This window comes from Amblyomma maculatum, chromosome 4 (assembly GCF_055883805.1).
Source record: "Amblyomma maculatum isolate TAMU_Amacu chromosome 4, ASM5588380v1, whole genome shotgun sequence".
Lineage (NCBI taxonomy): Eukaryota > Metazoa > Arthropoda > Arachnida > Ixodida > Ixodidae > Amblyomma > Amblyomma maculatum.
Window position 1 is genome coordinate 3,332,525 of NC_139347.1, and position 20,026 is coordinate 3,352,550.

At 52.0% G+C, this 20,026-nt stretch overlaps 1 protein-coding gene across 1 annotated transcript in view; it reads right to left on the minus strand.

Annotated features, from left to right (window-relative positions):
- The window catches only part of LOC146190218 (cell adhesion molecule Dscam1-like), a 175,672-nt gene that overhangs the window by 126,269 nt on the left and 29,377 nt on the right, over positions 1–20,026 (minus strand). The window contains exon 3 of the mRNA XM_084600681.1: positions 12,073–12,408. Coding sequence (XP_084456807.1) covers positions 12,073–12,408 — 336 coding nt within the window. The remainder of the gene's footprint in view (positions 1–12,072; positions 12,409–20,026) is intronic.

A 20,026-nucleotide genomic window follows, 5' to 3' on the forward strand; every position in this document is an offset into this window, starting at 1 on the left:
TCTCCACTTAACCCGGTTCTGTGCTAGCTGCATCCACTTGACCCCTGCGAACTTTTTAATCTCATCCGCCCACCTAACTTTCTGCCTCCCCCTGCTACGCTTTCCTTCCCTTGGAATCCAGTTTGTTACCCTAAGCGACCATCGGTTATCCTCTCTTCGCACTACATGTCCTGCCCATGTCCATTTCTTCTTCTTAATTTCCACTAGAATGTCGGTAACTTGAGTTATTTCTCTGACCCACTCTGCACGCTTTCTATCTCTTAATGTTACCCCTACCATTTTTCGTTCCATAGCCCTCTGGGTTGTCCTCAACTTAAGTAGAACTCTCTTGGTTAGCCTCCACGTTTCAGCCCCATAGGTGAGTACAGGCAAGATGCAACTGTTGTATACTTTCCTCTTGAGCGATACCGGTAAGCTGCTAGTCATAATCTGCGAGTGCTTGCCAAATGCGCTCCATCCCAATCTTATTCTTCTTGATATTTCCTTTTCATGGTCCGGATCTGCGGTTACTATCTGTCCTAAGTAGACATATTCGCCTACTATTTCCAGTATTTCGCTACCTAATGTAAACTGCTGTTCCTTCCCGAGGCTGTTGAACATTACCTTAGTCTTCTGCATATTGTTAAGGTTTATTTACGGAGTGATTCTGCACCTTAGCCTGATGTGCTAACAGATGGTGAGCTTCCTCTTCTTTTACCTCTATTTCGGGGAGCCTCTTTTTGCACTTCCTTCTCGTCTTCTGTGCGCATGCCTGACATTTCCCCCTTCGAAGACGAAGCCCCTGGGCTGTCAGTCAGAGTCCCGAGCAAGAGTGGTAGCTCTTCATTCTTGCGACATGAACTACCTGTGTTTTCCGCGAGGGGCGACCGTGGGAACATTGGCGAGACATGACGTAATTCAACTCATTGATGCGTTTGAGCACAATAAATGGGCCTGTGTAGTGCGACAACAGCTTCTGGGACAAACTACGCTTGCGGAGAGGTGTCCAGAGCCACACTAAGTCGCCGGGAAGGTAGGAGACATCCTGATGCCGACGATCGTAGCGCTGCTTAGAGCGGTCCTGCGAGGCCAGAGTGCGTAATCGGGCGACCCGACGAGCCTCTTCAGCGCGGCAGAGGGTGCTCGAAACAGACGGCTCGGTGTCGAGAGAGAACGGCAAAATGGAGTCAAGAGAACGTCGAGGCGGGCGGGCGTAGAGGAGGAAAAATGGACTATAAGAAGTTGTCTCATGCTTCGAGGTGTTATAGGCGTAAGTAATGAAAGGAAGCACGTCATTCCAGTTCTTGTGCCCCGAGTCAACATACATCGCAAGCATGTTCGTCAGTGTCCGGTTTGTACGTTCGACGAGGCCATTTGTCTGGGGATGGTACGGCGTAGAGTGACGCAACTGGCAAGTACAATAGCGCAGAAGCTGTTCCACAACATCTGCCGTAAACTGGCGGCCTCGGTCACTGATAATTACACGAGGAGGCCCATGACGTAGGACGACAGCGTGAAGAAGAAAGAACGAGATGTCAGCGGCGGTGGCGGAAGGGGTGGCGGCAGTTTCACAGTAATGCATGAGATGATCAACGCACACGATGACCCAGCGATTGCCTTTGGACGAGCGGGGAAACGGGCCGATGAGGTCAACACCCACTTGCTCATATGGTGTGGTCGGTGGTGTCACCGGATGTAAGTGGCCCGGCGGAGAAGTCGTGGTGAGCTTGAACCGCTGGCACTGCACGCAGGAGTTCACGTAACGCTGAGTCGTTCGACGCATATTTGGCCAGTAGAAACGTTCCTTAATGCGCGTAAGAGTCCTGGCAAACCCCAAGTGCCCAGCTGTAACGTCATCGTGCATAGAGTGTAGAACAGAGGAGTAGAGGCTAGCCGGAACGACTAGCAGAAAGCGTGCACCGCCAGACGAGTAATTTTTTCGATACAGCAAACCATCGCGAATGCAGAAAGGGTTCGCAAATGCCGGATCACGAGCTTTTTCAAAACGTGATACCAAGTCTTGATCTTTTCGTTGTTTTTGCTGGAAAGTGGCAAGATCTGGAAATTGTACGGAAACTGCGGCAAGATAGTCTTCAAAGTTGTCATCGCAGAGGGTAGTTGCGAGAGGCAGCCGCGAGAGGCAGTCAGCGTCAGCGTGTTGGCGGCCAGTTTTGTACGACACTGTAAAGTTGAACTCCTGAAGGCGTATTGTCCAGCGGGCTAACCGACCGCAGGGATCGCGTAGATTCACCAGCCAGCAAAGCGAATGATGATCGGTGATGACTGTAAAGGAACGTCCATAAAGGTACGAGCGAAACCGCTATACGCCAAAAACGATGGCGAGGCACTTTTGCTCCGTCAGGTTAGAGTTGCGTTCAGACTTGCTAAGGGTGCGACATGCGTAAGCGACAACGTGTTGGTTTCCGTCATGCCGTTGTATGAGCACAGCACCCACGCCGATGCCACTTGCGTCAGTGGGGAGTTTAGTGGGAGCTGTCCGGCTGAAATGACGCAGTATGGGCCGCGAGGTAAGAAGAAACTTGAGCTGGCGAAACGCGGAATCACATTCAGGAGTCCATTTGAATTGTAATATCTTTCTGCAAGAGGCATGTGAGGGGGTAGGCTACGTTAGCAAACTTAGGGATGAAGCGTCGAAAGTAAGAGCAAAGTCCCACGAAGCTCCTGAGTTCTTTCACAGACCTGGGCTCTTTGAGGCAGCTGAGAGCTTCAATCTTCTGTGCGTCAGGCCTAAGACCGTCTTTCTCAACCAAATGCCCAAGCAAAAAGATCTGGCGTTCACCGAAGCGGCACTTCTTAGAGTTCAGCACGAGACCCGCTTTCTCCATGCAGTTAAGGCCCACAGCTAAACGGCTGTTATGCTCGGCGAAGGTCCTCCCGAAAATCACTACGTCATCTAGGTAACACATGCAAATTTTCCACTTCAGTCCACGCGAAAGAGTGTCCATAAATCGTTCAAAGGTAGCCGGAGCGTTGCATAGGCCGAAAGGCATCACGTTAAATTCATATAACCCATAGGGAGTCACGAATGCCGTCTTCTCCTTGTCCTTCAGGTGCATCGGTATCTGCCAGTATCCGGACCGTAAATCAACAGATGAAAAGTAGGAAGCTGAATGGAGGCAGTCAATGGCATCATCAACACGCGGGAGCGGGTAAACATCCTTCTTGGTGACAGTATTGAGGCGGCGATAGTCGACACAAAATTGCCATGTGCCATCGTTCTTTCTCACGAGAATCACAGGGGCGGCCCATGGGCTAGATGATTCCTGAATGATTCCTCTTTGCGTCATATCACGGACCTGTTCGTCATTTATATTACGTTCTGAAGGTGAAACACGGTATGGTGTCTGTCTAATCGGGTGTGCAGATCCAGTGTCGATCATGTGATGGGTGCGGGAAGGTGGAATCAGTGGTGGCTGATCTCGAGCAAAGTCAAACACGTCCGCATGTTTCATAAGAACCTCCATCAATATTCGGCGGTCGTTGGTGGGTAGCGATTCATTTATCATAGACTGAAACTGGGAATCAGCATGATCGGGACGTCTAGTTGAACGAGCAGCGCCGTCACTGAACGCGGCGATGTGTATAGAAAGGCGTTCTTCAAAGTCGGCGAGTTTCAAACCACGCGGCAATACAGCAGGTTCATTGGTATGGTTGACAGTCCAAAGCGTGGCACGGCCCTCGTTCACTCGAACAACGCTGCGGGGCACCAACACACTCTTTTTGGCACCGGAAAGGGAATCTGGTTCCACCAGAGCGTTGAAGGCATTGGGAACCGCACCCGAAGACACAACTAGGACGAAGATGGCGGACACAGCCGGAACGACGGTATCCTCGAAGACAGAAAACACTTGGACCGCCCGCGGCGATTCTTCTGTGAGGGCCGATCGAAGGCTGGGGCTTATTGATATTGTCACGTAGTGGTGACGAGGTCGACGACACAAATGAAGGGTCGATGATTGCACTAAAGAAACTTTTTATTTGGGCTGACTTGCGCCCGCAAAAGAACTAAGCAACTCGGCAGCGGCGATAGACACAAACGTGCTCGTCGATCGTCGAACAAAGAATGCCCGTCACACTCGGCAACGCTCAATTTAAAGGCTGCACAGAACAATCTAGATAACGTCGCAAACAGCTACCAGCACGGGCTGGAACATTGTGGAAAGACACCCGAGTGGCCGGAACCTTCGAGACAGATCTCGGTGCATCTTTCGCTACAACAAAACTGATAAAAGTGTGACTGCGACGTCGAGCATTAACAAACAAAGATTACGGAACTGATACGCGGTCCAGAATCAGAGTGATAAGCCTGTATGCCGGCGGCTGTTGAAAAACAACAAATACTGTTTGAAGGTTTCGCGGCATTACTCCGCCCTTAAAAAAACATCGCCTCGATGTTCCAAAACAAAGAAACTTAAACATAAACACTGCAAAGTTTAAACACCACAGATTCTTTAACGCGCGTAATATGGCTTCAGTCGTACAACATGTACAATTTCTGGGCGTGCGCGTCGCCGTTGTGATGCTGACGTTCCGTCGGGAATGACTTCATAGTCCAGTGGTCCGACGCGGCGAAGGATTTTGTATGGTCCAAAGTATCGACGCAACAACTTTTCACTTAATCCCCGACGGCGAATTGGTGTCCAAACCCACACTTGGTCTCCTGGATTGTACTCTGCGTGGCGTCGTCGTAAATTGTATCGTCGGCTGTCGGTGCGCTGTTGGTCTTTAACACGCAGCTGTGCGAGTCGTCGAGCTTCCTCTGCACGCTGCAGGTAGGCGGCGACGTCAAGGTTGTCCTCGTTGGTTACGTGCGGCAGCATTGCGTCGAGCGTCGTCGTGGGCTCCCTGCCGTACACAAGCTTAAACGGGGTCGCTCTAGTCGTCTCCTGGACTGCCGTGTTATACGCGAAGATCACGTAGGGCAAGATGGCGTCCCAGGTCTTGTGTTCAGCGTCGACGTACATAGCGATCATGTCCGCGATCGTTTTGTTCAGGCGCTCCGTAAGGCCATTGGTCTGGGGATGGTACGCAGTTGTTCGTCGATGGCTTGTGTGACTGTATTCCAGGATGGCTTGCGTGAACTCTGCCGTAAACGCCGTTCCCGTGTCCGTGATGAGCACTTCTGGGGCGCCGTGTCGCAAGAGAATTTGTTCGACAAAAAATTTGGCGACTTCTGCCGCGGTACCATTTGGTAGTGCTCTTGCTTCGGCGTAACGGGTAAGGTAGTCAGTGGCCACGATGACCCACTTGTTACCCATAGACGAAGATGGAAAGGGGCCGAGGAGATCCATCCCAATTTGTTGAAAGGGCGGGATTGGGGGCGGAATCGGGTTTAGTAGTCCTGCTGGTCTGATCGGCGGCGTCTTGCGTCGTTGGCACTCACGACACGTCTTCACGTAGTGGGCAACTTCGGCAGGCAGTCGCGGCCAGTAATACTTCTCTTGGATTCGACGCAACGTGCGCGCAAATCCGAGGTGGCCTGCTGTGGGCTCATCGTGCAACGCCTGAAGAATTTCTTGCCGAAGGGTTTTAGGCACTACGAGAAGCTGCGCGGCCTTGCTGGGTGCGAAGTTCTTCTTCACGAGGAGGCCATTGCTTAACGTGACGGATGATAAATGTCGCCTGAACACACCAGGAGGGGAAGCGGTCTTTCCTTCCAAATAATCGGCTAGCGCTTTCAGCTCAGGGTCTGATCGCTGTTGTTCTGCGAAACTGCTGGCGCTTACCGGTCCCAAAAAGGCGTCGTCGTCATCGTCCTTCGGGGGAGCATCGACGGGAGCGCGGGATAAGCAGTCTGCGTCGGAATGCTTTCGGCCCGACTTATAGACTACAGTCATGTCAAATTCTTGATGTCGTAGGCTCCATCTGGCAAGGCGGCCGGAAGGATCTTTCAAATTAGCCAGCCAGCAGAGTGCGTGATGGTCGCTTACCACCTTGAATGGTCGGCCGTATAGGTATGGACGAAACTTAGAAGTGGCCCAGATGATTGCAAGGCACTCCTTCTCGGTCGTCGAGTAATTGACTTCGGCTTTTGTGAGTGACCTGCTAGCATAGGCGATTACTTTCTCCTGTCCGGCAATCTTCTGGACGAGAACGGCTCCTAGGCCCACACTGCTCGCGTCGGTGTGAATTTCGGTCTCGGCGTTTTCATCAAAGTGGCCAAGTACGGGAGGGCATTGCAGGCGGCGCTTGAGTTCGTCGAAGGCTTCTCCTTGCGGCGCTTCCCATTTAAAAGGTACGTCAGCCTTTGTAAGCTGCGTCAACGGTTCGGCGATCCGCGAAAAGTTTCTGACAAATCGTCGATAATAAGCGCACAGCCCAAGGAATCAGCGCACAGCTTTCTTGTCGGCAGGCGGTGGGAATTGTGCGATTGCAGCTGTTTTCTCCGGGTCTGGGCGAATACCGTCCTTGCTAACGATGTGACCTAGGAACCGGAGTTCTTCGTAGGCGAAGTGACACTTCTCTGCTTTTAGCGTTAGTCCCGATGACTTGATGGCTTCCAGCACTGTCTGTAGTCGTTTTAGGTGGTCTTCAAAGTTTGACGAGAAGACAACAACGTCGTCCAAATATACCAAACAAATTTGCCACTTCAACCGTGCCAGGACTGTGTCCATTACTCGTTGAAACGTGGCTGGTGCGGAGCAGAAGCCAAATGGCATCACCTTGAACTCATAAAGGCCGTCCGGTGTGATGAATGCGGTCTTCTCGCGATCTCTTTCGTCGACCTCAATTTGCCAATATCCGCTCTTCAGGTCCATCGATGAAAAGTACCTTGCATTGCAGAGTCGGTCGAGAGTGTCGTCGATGCGGGGAAGCGGGTAGACATCCTTCTTCGTTATGCTATTCAAGCGGCGGTAATCAACGCAGAAGCGAAGTGTGCTGTCTTTCTTCTTGACCAAAACGACTGGTGCCGCCCAGGGGCTGTTCGACGGCTGGATTACGTCATCACGCAGCATTTCCTCAACTTGATCGCGAATGGCCTGCCGTTCTCGCGGCGATACACGATAACAGCTTTGGCGCAGAGGTCGGTCGTGTTCGTCCGTTATAATGCGGTGCTTGGCCAGTGGTGTTTGTCGTACCTTCGATGATGACGAGAAGCACTCCCTGTAGTTTCGAAGAAGACTGCGAATCTGGTTTTTCCTGCTGTGGGTCAATACTGTGTTGATGTCAAATGTGGGCTGACGGAATTGGTCCGGTGCTTCTACCAGTGGCTGGTCGTGGAGGGCGAATACGTCTTTGAGGTCCGCTAATTCGTCGAGAAAAGCGATGGTCGTGCCCTTGTTTAGATGCCGGTATTCTTCAGTGAAGTTTGCTACCAGCACCTGAGCTTGTCCTCTCCGGAATTTCGCGATGCCTCTTGCGATGCCGATACCTCGTTCCAAGAGCAATTGGATATTTCCTTCGACGATGCCTTCAGCGGTTTCAATGTCTGTGCTACCTACGCTGACGGCGACGCTTGATCGGGGCGGCACGGTCAATTCTCAGTCGAGGACGTTTAGAGCGAAGTGTTGCGTCGAAGTCGTCGTAGCAGGTACGGCTTTGTCTGCAGAGAGCTTGATGAGCTTGGATCGGAGGTCGATGATAGCCCTATTTTCATTTAGGAAGCCCATGCCTAAAATCACGTCGCGGGAGCACTGCTGCAAGACCACAAAGCTGGTGGGGTAAGTACGCCCATTTACGGTTATTCTTGCAGTACACCGTCCCGACGGAGTAATCAGGTTACCACCTGCGGTGCGAATCAGCGGACCATTCCAAGCGGTTGTAACTTTCCTGAGATGGGAGGCTAACGGTCCACTGATGACTGAATAGTCAGCTCCGGTGTCAACAAGGGCAGTGACTCTGTGACCGTCGATATCAACTTCAAGGTCACTTGTTCGCGTCCTCGCATTGCACGTGGGCCTTAGTGTCCGATCTCGGCTCCGTCGTTTCTTCAGGTCATGGCCGGGGCATACCGTTGTTACTTCACTGGGCGGCGGTGTCTGCTTGCACTCTGGTCGTGTTGTCGTCGATGTCGTCGATGTCGTCGTGTGGAGCGGCGATGAAATGGTTGCGTCGTCGTTAGTGGTCGTCGGCGGCGGAGGATCTTCGTCTTTTCGCCGTTGAGCAACCTCACCTCCAAAGGTTGCTCTGTTTAGTTTCCCCTGCGCGGGCTTGGGGACCTTCCGCGCATACTCTCATCATAGGTACGGCCAGGCGACGCAAAGCGGGCCCTGTACGGCGATGGAGATCTGAACCGACGGCTTGGTGGCGCAATCTCACCGCTACGCAGGTAGTTGTCAATTTCTTGTGGTCGTTCACCTGGGCGTGGTCGTGGAGCGTCGACTGCAAATCCGCGGAGACCGATTCGTCGGTACGGGCAGTGGCGCAGAATGTGGCCGGCCTCACCGCAGTGGAAGCATAATGGCCGGTTGTTTGCAGTCCTCCAGGCGTCGCACTTCCTGGGGTTTGAGGGTCGTTGGTAGGCTTGGCGGGCGGGGGCCAAGGGGCGGTTTTCAGGAACAGGACGGTAGCGGCGAGGGCTGGGAAAGTCATCACGTCGGGGCGGAGGGCGACGTAATGCACCAGCGTAGTTCATCGCTGTTGCTTCTTGTGCTGGAACAGTCGCAGCCGTCGCTTCAGGAACGCCCAGCGCCTGCTGAACTTCTTCACGGACGACGTCCGCGAGCGTCGCCACCTGGGGTTGTTGCGATGATGGCAACATTCGGCGGAGCTCCTCTCGCACGATTTCCCGGATTAGGTCCCGAAGGTTCTCTCCGCTTGCAGATGCGCTGGGGTAGTGGCATGAGTAGTTTGGTTGAAGTGGTCGCTCGTAATGGCGCATCCGGGTATCCAACGTCTTCTCGATGGTCGATGCTTCTCTCAAATTCTTCCACAGTTTTCGGCGGGTTCCGGACAAGCCCCGCAAAAAGTGACTCTTTAACGCCTCGCATTAAGAATTTCACTCTGTCATCTTCGGTCATGTTAGGGTCGGCGCGGCGAAACAGGCGTTTCATCTCCTCTACGTAGGCCAACACGGGCTCGTTTGGTAGTTGAATTCTTGATTGGAGGAGGGCCTGAGCTCTTTCTTTTCTCACAGAACTTGTAAAGGCCATCAAGAACTGTGCTTTGAATATCTCCCAATCCTTGAAAGAAGTCTCGTGATTTTCAAACCAAATTCGGGCATGTCCTTGAAGAACAAAGTAAACTTGCCTAAGTTTCGCGGCGTCATTCCAGCCGTTGAAATCTGCCACACGGTCGAAAAGGTCCATCCAATCTCCCGCATCTTCATCCGGTAGTCCATGGAAGCAGGGGGGCTCCCGGGGTTGGACGAAAATAACCGGTGCTGTAGGCTGGGACATTGTCAGCGTCGATGCCTTCCGAGATCGACTGGGGTCAAGCAGCAGACCGTGTTCGGGTTGTAGGCCTTGAAGTCGGCGGCTGGCTCGGTGACCTGTAGGCTGGTCTTCCAGGGCGACAGGAACACAGCTTCGGGCTTCGCTTGAAGGATCAAAGGCAGCACCTCCACCAGATGTCACGTAGTGGTGACGAGGTCGACGACACAAATGAAGGGTCGATGATTGCACTAAAGAAACTTTTTATTTGGGATGACTTGCGCCCGCAAAAGAACTAAGCACAGACACAAACGTGCTCGTCGATCGTCGAACAAAGAATGCCCGTCACACTCGGCAACGCTCAATTTAAAGGCTGCACAGAACAATCTAGATAACGTCGCAAACAGCTACCAGCACGGGCTGGAACATTGTGGAAAGACACCCGAGTGGCCGGAACCTTCGAGACAGATCTCGGTGCATCTTTCGCTACAACAAAACTGATAAAAGTGTGACTGCGACGTCGAGCATTAACAAACAAAGATTACGGAACTGATACGTGGTCCAGAATCAGAGTGATAAGCCTGTATGCCGGCGGCTGTTGAAAAACTACAAATACTGTTTGAAGGTTTCGCGGCAATATCTCGCCACTGTTGAAGTCGAGAGTTTCGCCACACTGCTGTAAACAGTCAACTCCTAGAATAACGTCGTGCGTAGAGCGAGGCAGGACCGTAAATTCAGTTCTAAACTCGTGTCCAGCCATCGCTACATTTACATAACAAATACCAAGCGGAACCAACGATTCTCCCCCTACACCTCGAAATATGACAGTTCTATCCCAACCAAACATAATTTTGCGGCCGAGACGGTTCTTAAAATCGAAGGTCATCACGGAAACTGTAGCACCCGTATCCACTAAGGCCATAACACAAACAACATCCACTAACACTTCCAAGCGGTTCTTCAGCATAACGACCGGTAGAGGAATTGGCAATATCGATGACCTGGTGTCCGCACCTCCATCGGCCGCACACGCTAGTTTCACGGTGGCGGAGAAGAACGGCGGGGAGAAGGCGAACGTCGGGAGCGGCGGGCAGGAGGAGTCAGGCTGCGATCAGAAGTTTTCTTTTGTAATTAAAAAGTTATATACGTCCACCTAGATGCCCTTTAAGAGGTGGCCAACTCTGTCTTCGTCAGACATGCTCGGATTCACCGCTTTGCAGAGTTTTAGGACCTCTTCTATGTACTTTGACTGAAGATCCCATCTAGAAGAAGCACCATCTAGCCCAACTTCAAGTTTTGTTAAACTATCTTCTATGTACATTGAGCATGTTTCACCAGGCCCTTGGGCTCGCCGGAATAAAGTCTGCTCAGCGCATTTCCGTTTTGCCGTGGTATCCCCGAAACAATTTCGAATCTCCTCTTCAAAACGATCCCACCTCGTTAGGGACGCTTCATGATTCTCAAACCATGTCAGGGCTGTGGAGTCCAAGAAAAAAACATTTGCCAGCATTACAGTGGCATCCCAGCGATTGTACTTGCTCACCCGCTGGTAATTGGTGAGCCACTCATCCACGTCTTCGCCAGCCTTGCCAGAAAAGGTCCGCGGCTCACGGTAATGCTGCCATGCGGGTGCCGCTGGACCTGGCTGCCATGCGTCGCCGTCTTGGATCATTGTGGTGGTCAAAGGTTGAAGTCCAGCGAGTCGTCGGCCCGAACGAGGTAGAAAGGAATCCGTGGTGATCATTGCAGCACCTTTTTTTTACAGAGTGATTCTGCACCTTAGCCTGATGTGCTAACTAACAGATTGTGAGCTTCCTCTTCTTTTACCTCTATTCCGGAGAGCCTCTTTTTGCACTTCCTTCTCCTCTTCTGTGCGCATGCCTGACAATATATATATATATATATATATATATATATATATATATATATATATATATATATATGCTGGTGCTCTCAGGACGTGTTAGTCTAATTGTAGTACAACATGCAGTGGATAGTTAAAACTTTCAACAATTTGTCTTTCTTTATAGATACGTACGTTTTGGAAGCTTGTACACAGTTTTTGTCCTTATTACGCAATTCAACCTATAGTAAGCCCTGATAAAAATGTAAGGAAAGTTTTAATCCCTGCCTTGAAATCAGGTGCTTTGCGGATAGCTGTAGTGAGCGCTTTCAAGATATCTATTCCGCTTGTAGGAAAAAGCAGAGCATCCGAATCTAAACGAAGCCGCAGTGTCCCCTTTATTTACTGCGTGCTTAGAGCGCAACGGTGATTCGAAAAAATAAAACCGGCCCTATGCGACTGCTTTGAGGACGTGGAGCAAGCGCCTAGGACGGGAAAGAACAGCATGCGTTGTGTTCATCAGCATGTTCAGCATACACTACTGGTTTTACGGCCGTCAGTATTCTGAAAAGTTTCTTGCTTGATCAAGCACGAGGAACATGTGTTTGCTGTACTGTCACTCTAAAAAGTTCCGTTAATGTAAACCCTCTCAGCCTGCTTACGCTCTTGGATTAATCTGGATTGACATACTTGAAAATGCAGTAACCATGTTGTCTGCTACTGCCACCTCTTTAGAAGCTAAACGTTTTCTGTGAGACAAAGTTTGATTGCTGATCAAAAAGCGCTGGCAGTATACCTTTGTGTGCTCACCATCTTAAATATCTGTAACTGCATCATTAATTTAAGCAGAGTCCTAGTGTGAGCTGAGGAACTCAAAATCTTCGAACACATGCCGGCAAGGAAATATATTTTTCTCACCGTTAATGATAACATCGGTGAAGGTCTTGTCTTGTCCCGCCGAGTTGTTGGCCACGCAGAGGTATCGGCCAGCGTCCTCCACTCGGACCGCGTGTAAAAGCAGCACCATGCCACCCGCACCATAAGATACTCTTTCAGAGGGTTTGACTACATCGAGTCGTTCCCCTTTACGAGTCTCAGTGGTCGCAGTCTGCTCAGTACTCGCGGCTCGAAACCATGTGTACCGGGGCAATGGGTGACCTTGTGCCACGCACGGCAGCACCGCCAGCTCACCCTGCTCCACATGCGCCGACCGCCGGGACTCGACCATGCGCGGTGCCAGTGTTCCCAGAGGCTCTGCGAATAAATGTCGGAACATGTCCGTGCGGTCTGACTTCTTCAAGTCAAAGCACTGGCCGACTGGCTGTTAGAAATTATTAAATGCGAGGCGAGCAATCTTCAGCCAGCCCATAAATACTGCATACCACCATTTTGTGAAAACTGTACCCCCCCCCCCCCCTGTAAAGTTGAAAAACCTTTTCCAGTAGTTCAGCTCAGACCAATTATACCCAGATGTGTATGAATGAAAATACTACATCAGTGGTTTTAGCACCTATCGGAACAGAGCTGCAGGAAAAGTTTGGCGGACATGATCATCATGCTAGTACATATTTAAGCACTTTTCAAAGAATACATCTGTTTACGCGTAGAAAAACATTGAATGGTTCTTGATACTAATCCTGTTATCATAGCATAAATTTTATGCGCATTGTGTTTAGTGTAGCAGCATTAACGAGATTCTTCTTTCCAAAACCTACTCTGCTATCTCAGCACCGTTTCGATTTGATTTAGAGGCTTTTAAACCAGCGGCAGTAATAAGAACAAATACGGGATTTTCTGCTTGCTCCCAATTCGAACAAGTATGCTAGAGATTGAGCCTAACAATTCAATAAAAATGAAGGAAGGTTGTTCATATAAATATGGCCGAAATTCTTTAATAGATTATGTTTTTCAAGGAACAACTACTGCTTGCGCACTCTTTCCGACCACATGCATCAAATGCACTGTAGTTTCTTAGAAAAGCCATTCTAAGTGTCTGGATTGATCAGCGCGTTGACGTTTGTTGAATTGTATCACTCGCAGTGAAGTTCAATAACAGTGAAAATACTTAACGTTAAGAAATAAAAATGAATGTTCTAGTATAATAGCAGCCGTATGTGGCCAGCGCTGTAAAAGATTACCAGAAACTATTATTGCTTATCGGCATCGACCAAAAACGTATAAACTGCAGCTAAGCATCTTTGGAGCTGCAGTGGTAGTGACGGAATAAATAAAACCGGTACGTCACATTCATAAATGGTAACGTTTGTTAGAAGACTTTACGGCATGTTCGAAACTATGTTTTTAAGTAGCGCCACTGATAGCAGTCGTATGGCAGTTGTACGGCCGACAATATCAGCTGGATGCTAAATGAAAGAAGCGCTCTTACTACCTCATACGCCATGGAGAAAACGGTACAATAGAAATTCTGGGAGTAAGCAGAGGAAGATTTGTAGCCAGGCCGATGAAGACACAGCCACCAAAAACATCAATCATATGAAGCAAAAGCTTGCACGATCCGTGTAAATTATTAGCACCTCCGATAGATCCTGCACCCAGAAGAGGGCATGCTTGCGCATGACATTCACTATAGTTTGCACGCTCGTTCATTATAGTAGATTGCTGGGACTCTGTAGCGAGAGCGGTTGTATGCTCGTGAAGCAATACTTTCCTTTTTAAACTGATAGAACAGAATTCAAGAATATTGTGAGCACTGTGTGGCGCTTCATCTTTCACACGGCTGAACGGGCTGCTACATCGTCACTTGCTCTCTCTTATAGCTACCCATCGTCATCGCAGAGTGTGGATCGCTACAGTGTGCGACCTGGACTTCAGGTCTCCAATAAAACTTGATCCCTCAAGTCCGACCTTCACGTTACCTTACGCCTGGTGGAGGTGCGCCTTGATTTCCCCGCTGCTTCGTCACCTGCATCCACCTGGAGCTCCGTTCTGGCCACCGTTTGACCTCGACCACAATCGTCATGACCCAAGAGGGCCACTCCGCTTTTCTGTGTACTACCAACCCTACCCAAGCTCCCTTTGCCACTTGGACTGTCAGCAGCCATCAGCGAGACCCGCAGATGTTCGCCGGTCTCCACGGCAGCGACGTTGATGACTGGCTGGACAGCTATGACCGGATCAGTGCTTTAAACCGGTGGGACGATTCTCTTCAATTAATTAATGTGTCCTTTTATTGGACGGATGTGGCCAAAGCGTAGTTCCTAAACCATGAATCGACGTTTCCGGACTGCGCTACCTTTAAACAAATGTTACGCGAGATTTTATGCGCTTCAACTGTTCGCACGGATTCCGCTAAGAAGAAGCTAGAAGCCCGACTTCAGCGGTCTGATGAGACCTATACCTCTTATATAGAAGACGTTCTTGCACTTTGTCGGCACATAATTGACACCATGCAGGAGGCCGAGCGGGTTCGGCATGTCCTTAAAGGTATTGGGCCACTCGCCTTTAATGCCCTGGCCGTGCAGAACCCTACCACCATCGACGCCATCATATCAACTTGTCAATGCTTTGACGAACTACACACAATACACCTGCAGCTTAATTCTCTGGTTTCACTGCCGACGTTGACCTCTGTGCGCTTATTTGCGGAATAATTCCTGAAAAGCTCTCGGCTTAAGGTAATATTTGCCGCCCTGCATTAGAGCCGCATCCTTCAAGTGCCGGCTTGCGTAGCATTGTCAAAGAAGAGCTCGTGTCAGTGACTTCTTGCCCCGAAAAACCGGTCGCTCCTACCATCTGTCATGTGCCGTACGACCCTCCTCCTATCGGAAAACTGACCACTGTAGTTTTAGGAAGGAAAACTGCACTCTTCGGTCATCCCAAAAATTCTCCGCAACGTCCCTTCAATATGATTTTAGTTTCGGTTGAAGGTTTACCTGTTGAGGCTTTGGTTGACACGGGCGCCGCTGTTTCTGTGTGACATACTCCCTTGTGATCCCGCTTGCGAAAAGTGAAAACGCCTTACGATAGACCTGAACTCCGTGGAGCTAAAGGTGCAATCATTCGGCTTTCTGCAAAGTGTACTGTGTGATGTTTTGTTGACGGTGTCCGCCACCATGTACAATTTGCCGTGATGTCACCGTGCTCTCACCCAGTTATTTTAGGCTGGGGTTTTCAGTCTGCCGCATCAGCCAGCATTTTGGGTCGTGACAAGGTAATTTACATGAACCAGAGCGATCCGTCTTCTGAACCTCCCGAGCCCCGTCATCGCCTGCTTGCCGCTACTGACTCAGTGTTGCCCTCTGGATGCGAACAAATTGTCCGGCTTATTTTGTTGGATTCGGGCTTGCCGCGGTTGCCCTTTGAGCGGCCGCCGCCCGTGCCATGTTGTTCTTCTTGTTCCCTTTCTCCCGCCTGAGGCGGCGGAGAGAGGTTCGGACGACGTGTCACTGTCGTTCGGCCACAGCTCCGCCCTGGTGTCCCAGTGGCTGTTCTCATTGGCGCCTTTTGGCGGGAACACGGCACCGATTCGACGGCCGCGCACGCGCGACCGTCCGAGCGGAGCAAGAGAGAGACCCCTCCGAGACATCGCAAGGTGCGTACGCTACTGTTCTTGTCTGCCGGCCTTTGTCCGCGCAGACCAGTGTGTACTCGAGTTCGTCTGCTCCGGGTCGTACCTGAAAGCGCAGCTGTAACCTGTCGATCGTGATCCAACGATCCGCGACAGGCGTACCTTGCGGTGGTTGCCCACTCTCTGTCAAATGAACCATTTGGTCACCGCGATAGAGAGATCACAGCACGCCCTTTTGTGCTTGCGGCGCGCACTCCGTGTCACTTCGTGCGCGCAGGTGAGCCTTGCTCCTCGCGCGCTCCCGGGTCACGGGGACTTAGTATGTGTGTGTATGTGCGCTTGTATATATGTGTATGTGTGTACGTGTGTGTGTGTGTGCGTGTGTGTGTGTGTGTGTGTGTGTGTGTGTGTGTGTGTGTGTGTGTGTGTGTGTGTGTGTGTGTGTGTGTGTGTGTGTGTGTGTGTGTGTGTGTGTGCGCGCGTGCCGCTGGAGGATGGCGTTTCAATAAACGTTTCCTTTGTGAACTTGGAGGCTTGTGTCCTTGCAGCGAAGTGCTCTCCTCCCGGGGGAAATTGAGTGCGCGCTGCGGTGTTTCACTGTGCGCGTGGTTACGGCTGATCGGGGCTTCGGCTCGCGCGACGCTCGAATCAACGGTGGTTTGTGGCCTCTGCCCACGTAGAAACCACAACTGGCGCCCTACGTGAATTGTCCCTGGCTCCATGAGTCGTTGTACAGCACATCGGCCGAGCCGGTCGCCTTGACTCTCAAGCTCATGCGCCATGCCTGTCGCCCCTTGCGCGGCACTCGGCAAAGGTACTGAAACACGCTACATGGTTCTTCGGACCACCCTGCGGTGCGACCGTTGACCATAAGCCTTCGCTATTTCAGCTTTACGCCGTTGCGGAAGCAATGTGCGCGACGCCACCGCTGACGGCATCTCCGCACAATAGCACCCGTACCCCGCTAGCAGTCATTTCTGTTCAAGCAACGGCGAGGCGTCGGCCGGGCTCCCTCAGGAAACCGCGCCGACAGGGCGCTCAGTTGGCTATGCGGCTCCGTGAACTTGCGAGCCGGCTGGCGCGCCATTCTGTCCTGGTACAGCATTTAGACTTTTCAGTGCAGTATCTACAGGGGAGAACGAACGTGGTAGATGACGCGCTATCCCGTGCCCCACTCGCCCGCGGCGGCGTCTTTACGCCGGCAGGCGAAACAGCGGACGAGCTGCAGATCGGCACGGAGGGGACGCCCGCTGTCGGGTTCCCCCACGGGTAAGCAGCGCTTCGCAAAGCAGGCGAGGGTGAAAGCTAGTTGTGCGCACATCTGAGATGCCGATGCCAGCGGAAGTTTTGCTGCGAGCCTGCGGAGAGACGAAACCAGGCTCTCCTTTGGGATGACTGGGATTGTTTTCAGCCATGAAGAGCTACGACGGTCCAGCAAAATGACCCGTTTTGTCGCCATGTCAGCGACGGTCTCTGGGAGACGAAGCGCCGTTACGCTGCTTGTATTGCAGCGGGCGCAGCGCCGTTACGCTACTTGTATTGAGCGGGCGCAGGGGGGCACGAGCCAGCGTGTGTCGCGGAGTCCCCGGGGATTCATATTTGCTGGGCCATGACGGGCTCGCGCTGAAATACATAGCCACGGATGATGAGTCCATGAACCATTTGAAGTGGTTTTTCCCCAATGTCTGAGCGGCGCTCTGTTGTGTTTCTCTCACGACAATCCATTGGCTTGTCATCTGAGTGGCTCCAAGGTTTTAAGAAACTGAGTCTATGGGTGATTGCAGCCCGGCATGATGTGCGACATTTTCCTCTGTTGCCGTTCCTGCCATGTCTGTCAAATGGAGAAGTCGAGGGGTGGCAAGCAACCAGGCATGACGAAACAAACTGATAGTGTGCGTTCGTGGCAGATGGCCACCTGCGATTCCAAGGGGCATTTCCTCAGTACCAAGCAGGGGCTCATTGCTGGAGAATCCCCCTACGGGAAATGCCAGCCGTGCCCAAATTGCAGACCTGAAGGCCTATGCGTAATGGTCTGACGAGCTTGCGATGGTTCCCATTGTCACCACAAGCAAGCGCAACGGCACACCCGATGCGGTGGAACGCAGCCGTGCCCCGCACCGGTACAAGGTGAGGCGACGATCACCTGTGTGATTGTTGCCGGACGGCGAGCCTTTTTCGCAACCGAAGGCATACCGCCTCACCGAGCGAGCTTGCTCGTCAAACCCCACCCGGAAGCAAGGCTGGTCTCCCCCTTTTCTGGCTCGCTCAATTACAGCCTTTGCGCTTTATTTTTATTTTATTTTTTTGTGTCTCTTTTTCCATTTTTTCGTTTTCTTCTGTTTCCGTTCTTGCTTCTTATATTGTAAATATTGTACAGTGAGTGCCTTTGTTTGTACAGCGCGTCTTCTCTCCTCTTTCTTGAAATTGCGAGGGTTGCTCATTAGGCAGCCCCGACGTGCGGCCTTTCCGGTGTGTGTGGAAAGGAAGTTGGGGCCGTTTGGGGACAGGGAGCATGGACGATGCCCCTTTCACTCAAGGCCGCCGCGGTTGCGAAGGTGCTCGGGACAGGTTCGCCGCTGAAGGTCGGCATCACTCTTTGTTTGGTGTGTGAGTGGCTATGCGTGTGCGTGCCTGGGCGTGGAGGCGACGACGTCGCGTCATGTGCGTTTGCCGGCGTATGCGGAGCGCGGTAGAAAGGAAGCCCCGCGCGGTCTTCCCATGTGCGCCTTGGATCGCCTCGGAGTCACGGACTTCCCAGGCCTGGGGCCCCTTCGACGCGTTCGCTGTTCCTGCACTTAACCTGCACCGACGGAGATCGTTTGCAGCGAACGATGAACGTTGACCACCCAGAAGTCAACGAGTGGTGAGTCACCGCAGGCTCCCTGAGCTGCACCGACGAACTTTGGGACTTCTGTGTATAGTTGTGTTCTGTACATAGTTGTGGTTACTTCGCCTTCGGAACTTTGTGGAACTTTGTACATTATTATTCATGCCATCTTGTTCTTTTTTTTTGTGCTCCTTGCTAATGTTTGTCTTTCTTGAGTGTCTGTCTTTTCGAGATCTTTTTGGCTGGAGCTGAAGCCTATAGTTGACTTGTTGCGTGAGGATAGCATTCTTTTCTTCATGCTGGGGATCTGCCGGGTGCTTTCGCTGATGGATAGGAGGGCAATTAAGGAAAAGAGGATGTGGGATTCGGGCTTGCCGCGGCTGCCCTTTGAGCGGCCGCCGCCCATGCCATGTTGCTCACCTCGCTCCCTTTCTCCCGCCTGAGGCGGCGGAGAGAGGTTCGGACGACTTGTCACTGTCGTTCGGCCACAGCTTCGCCTTGGCGTCCCAGTGGCTGTTATCATTGGCGCCTTTTGGCGGGAACACGGCACCGCTTCGACGGCCGCGCTCGCGCGACCGTCCGAGCGGTGCCAGAGAGATACCCCTACGAGACATCGCAAGGTGCGTACGCTACTGTTCTTGTCTGCCGGCCTTTGTCCGCGCAGACCAGTGTGTACCAGAGTTCGCCCGCTCCGGGTCGTACCTGAGAGCGCAGCTCGAGCCTGTCGATCGTGATCCAACGATCCGCGACAGGCGTACCTTGCGGTGGTTGCCCACTCTCTCTCAAATGAACCCTTTGGTCACCGCGAGAGAGATATCACAGCGCGCCCTTTCGTGCTTGCAGCGCGCGCTCCGTGTCACTTCGTGCGCGCAGGTGAGCCTTGCTCCTCGCGCGCTCCCAGGAAAGGGGGGCTTAATATGTGTGTGTGTATGCGCGCTTGTATATATGTGTATGTGTGTGTGTGCGTGCGTGCGTGCGTGCGTGTGCGTGTGCGTGCGTGCGTGTCGCTGGAGGATGGCGTTTCAATAGACGTCTCCTTTGTGAACTTGGAGGCTTGTGTCCTTGCAGCGAAGTGCTCTCCTCCCGATGGAGGTTGAGTGCGCGCTGCGGTGTTTCAGTGTGCTCGTGGTGACGGCTGATCGGGGCTTCGGCTCGCGCAACGCTCGAACCCGCGGTGGTTGGTGGCCTATGCCCACGTAGAAGCCACAACGTCTACTGACATTGATAACAGAAATGTGCTAATGGTGTCTTCGGATCGCCATCTAACCCGTGAAAACGCGTTACCACCAAGTTTTGTTCGGTTTGATCATGGCACAGTGCTTGTCGCTACTTTGATTTGGTTTCGTTTGGTTTGTGGGGTTTAACGTCCCAAAGCAACTCAGGCTATGAGAGACGCCATAGTGGAGGACTCCGGAAATTTAGACCACCTGGGGTTCTTTACCGTGCACTGACGTCGCACAGCACACGGGCGCCTTGCTTTTCGCCTCCAACGAAAAGCTGCCGCCGAGGCCGGGATT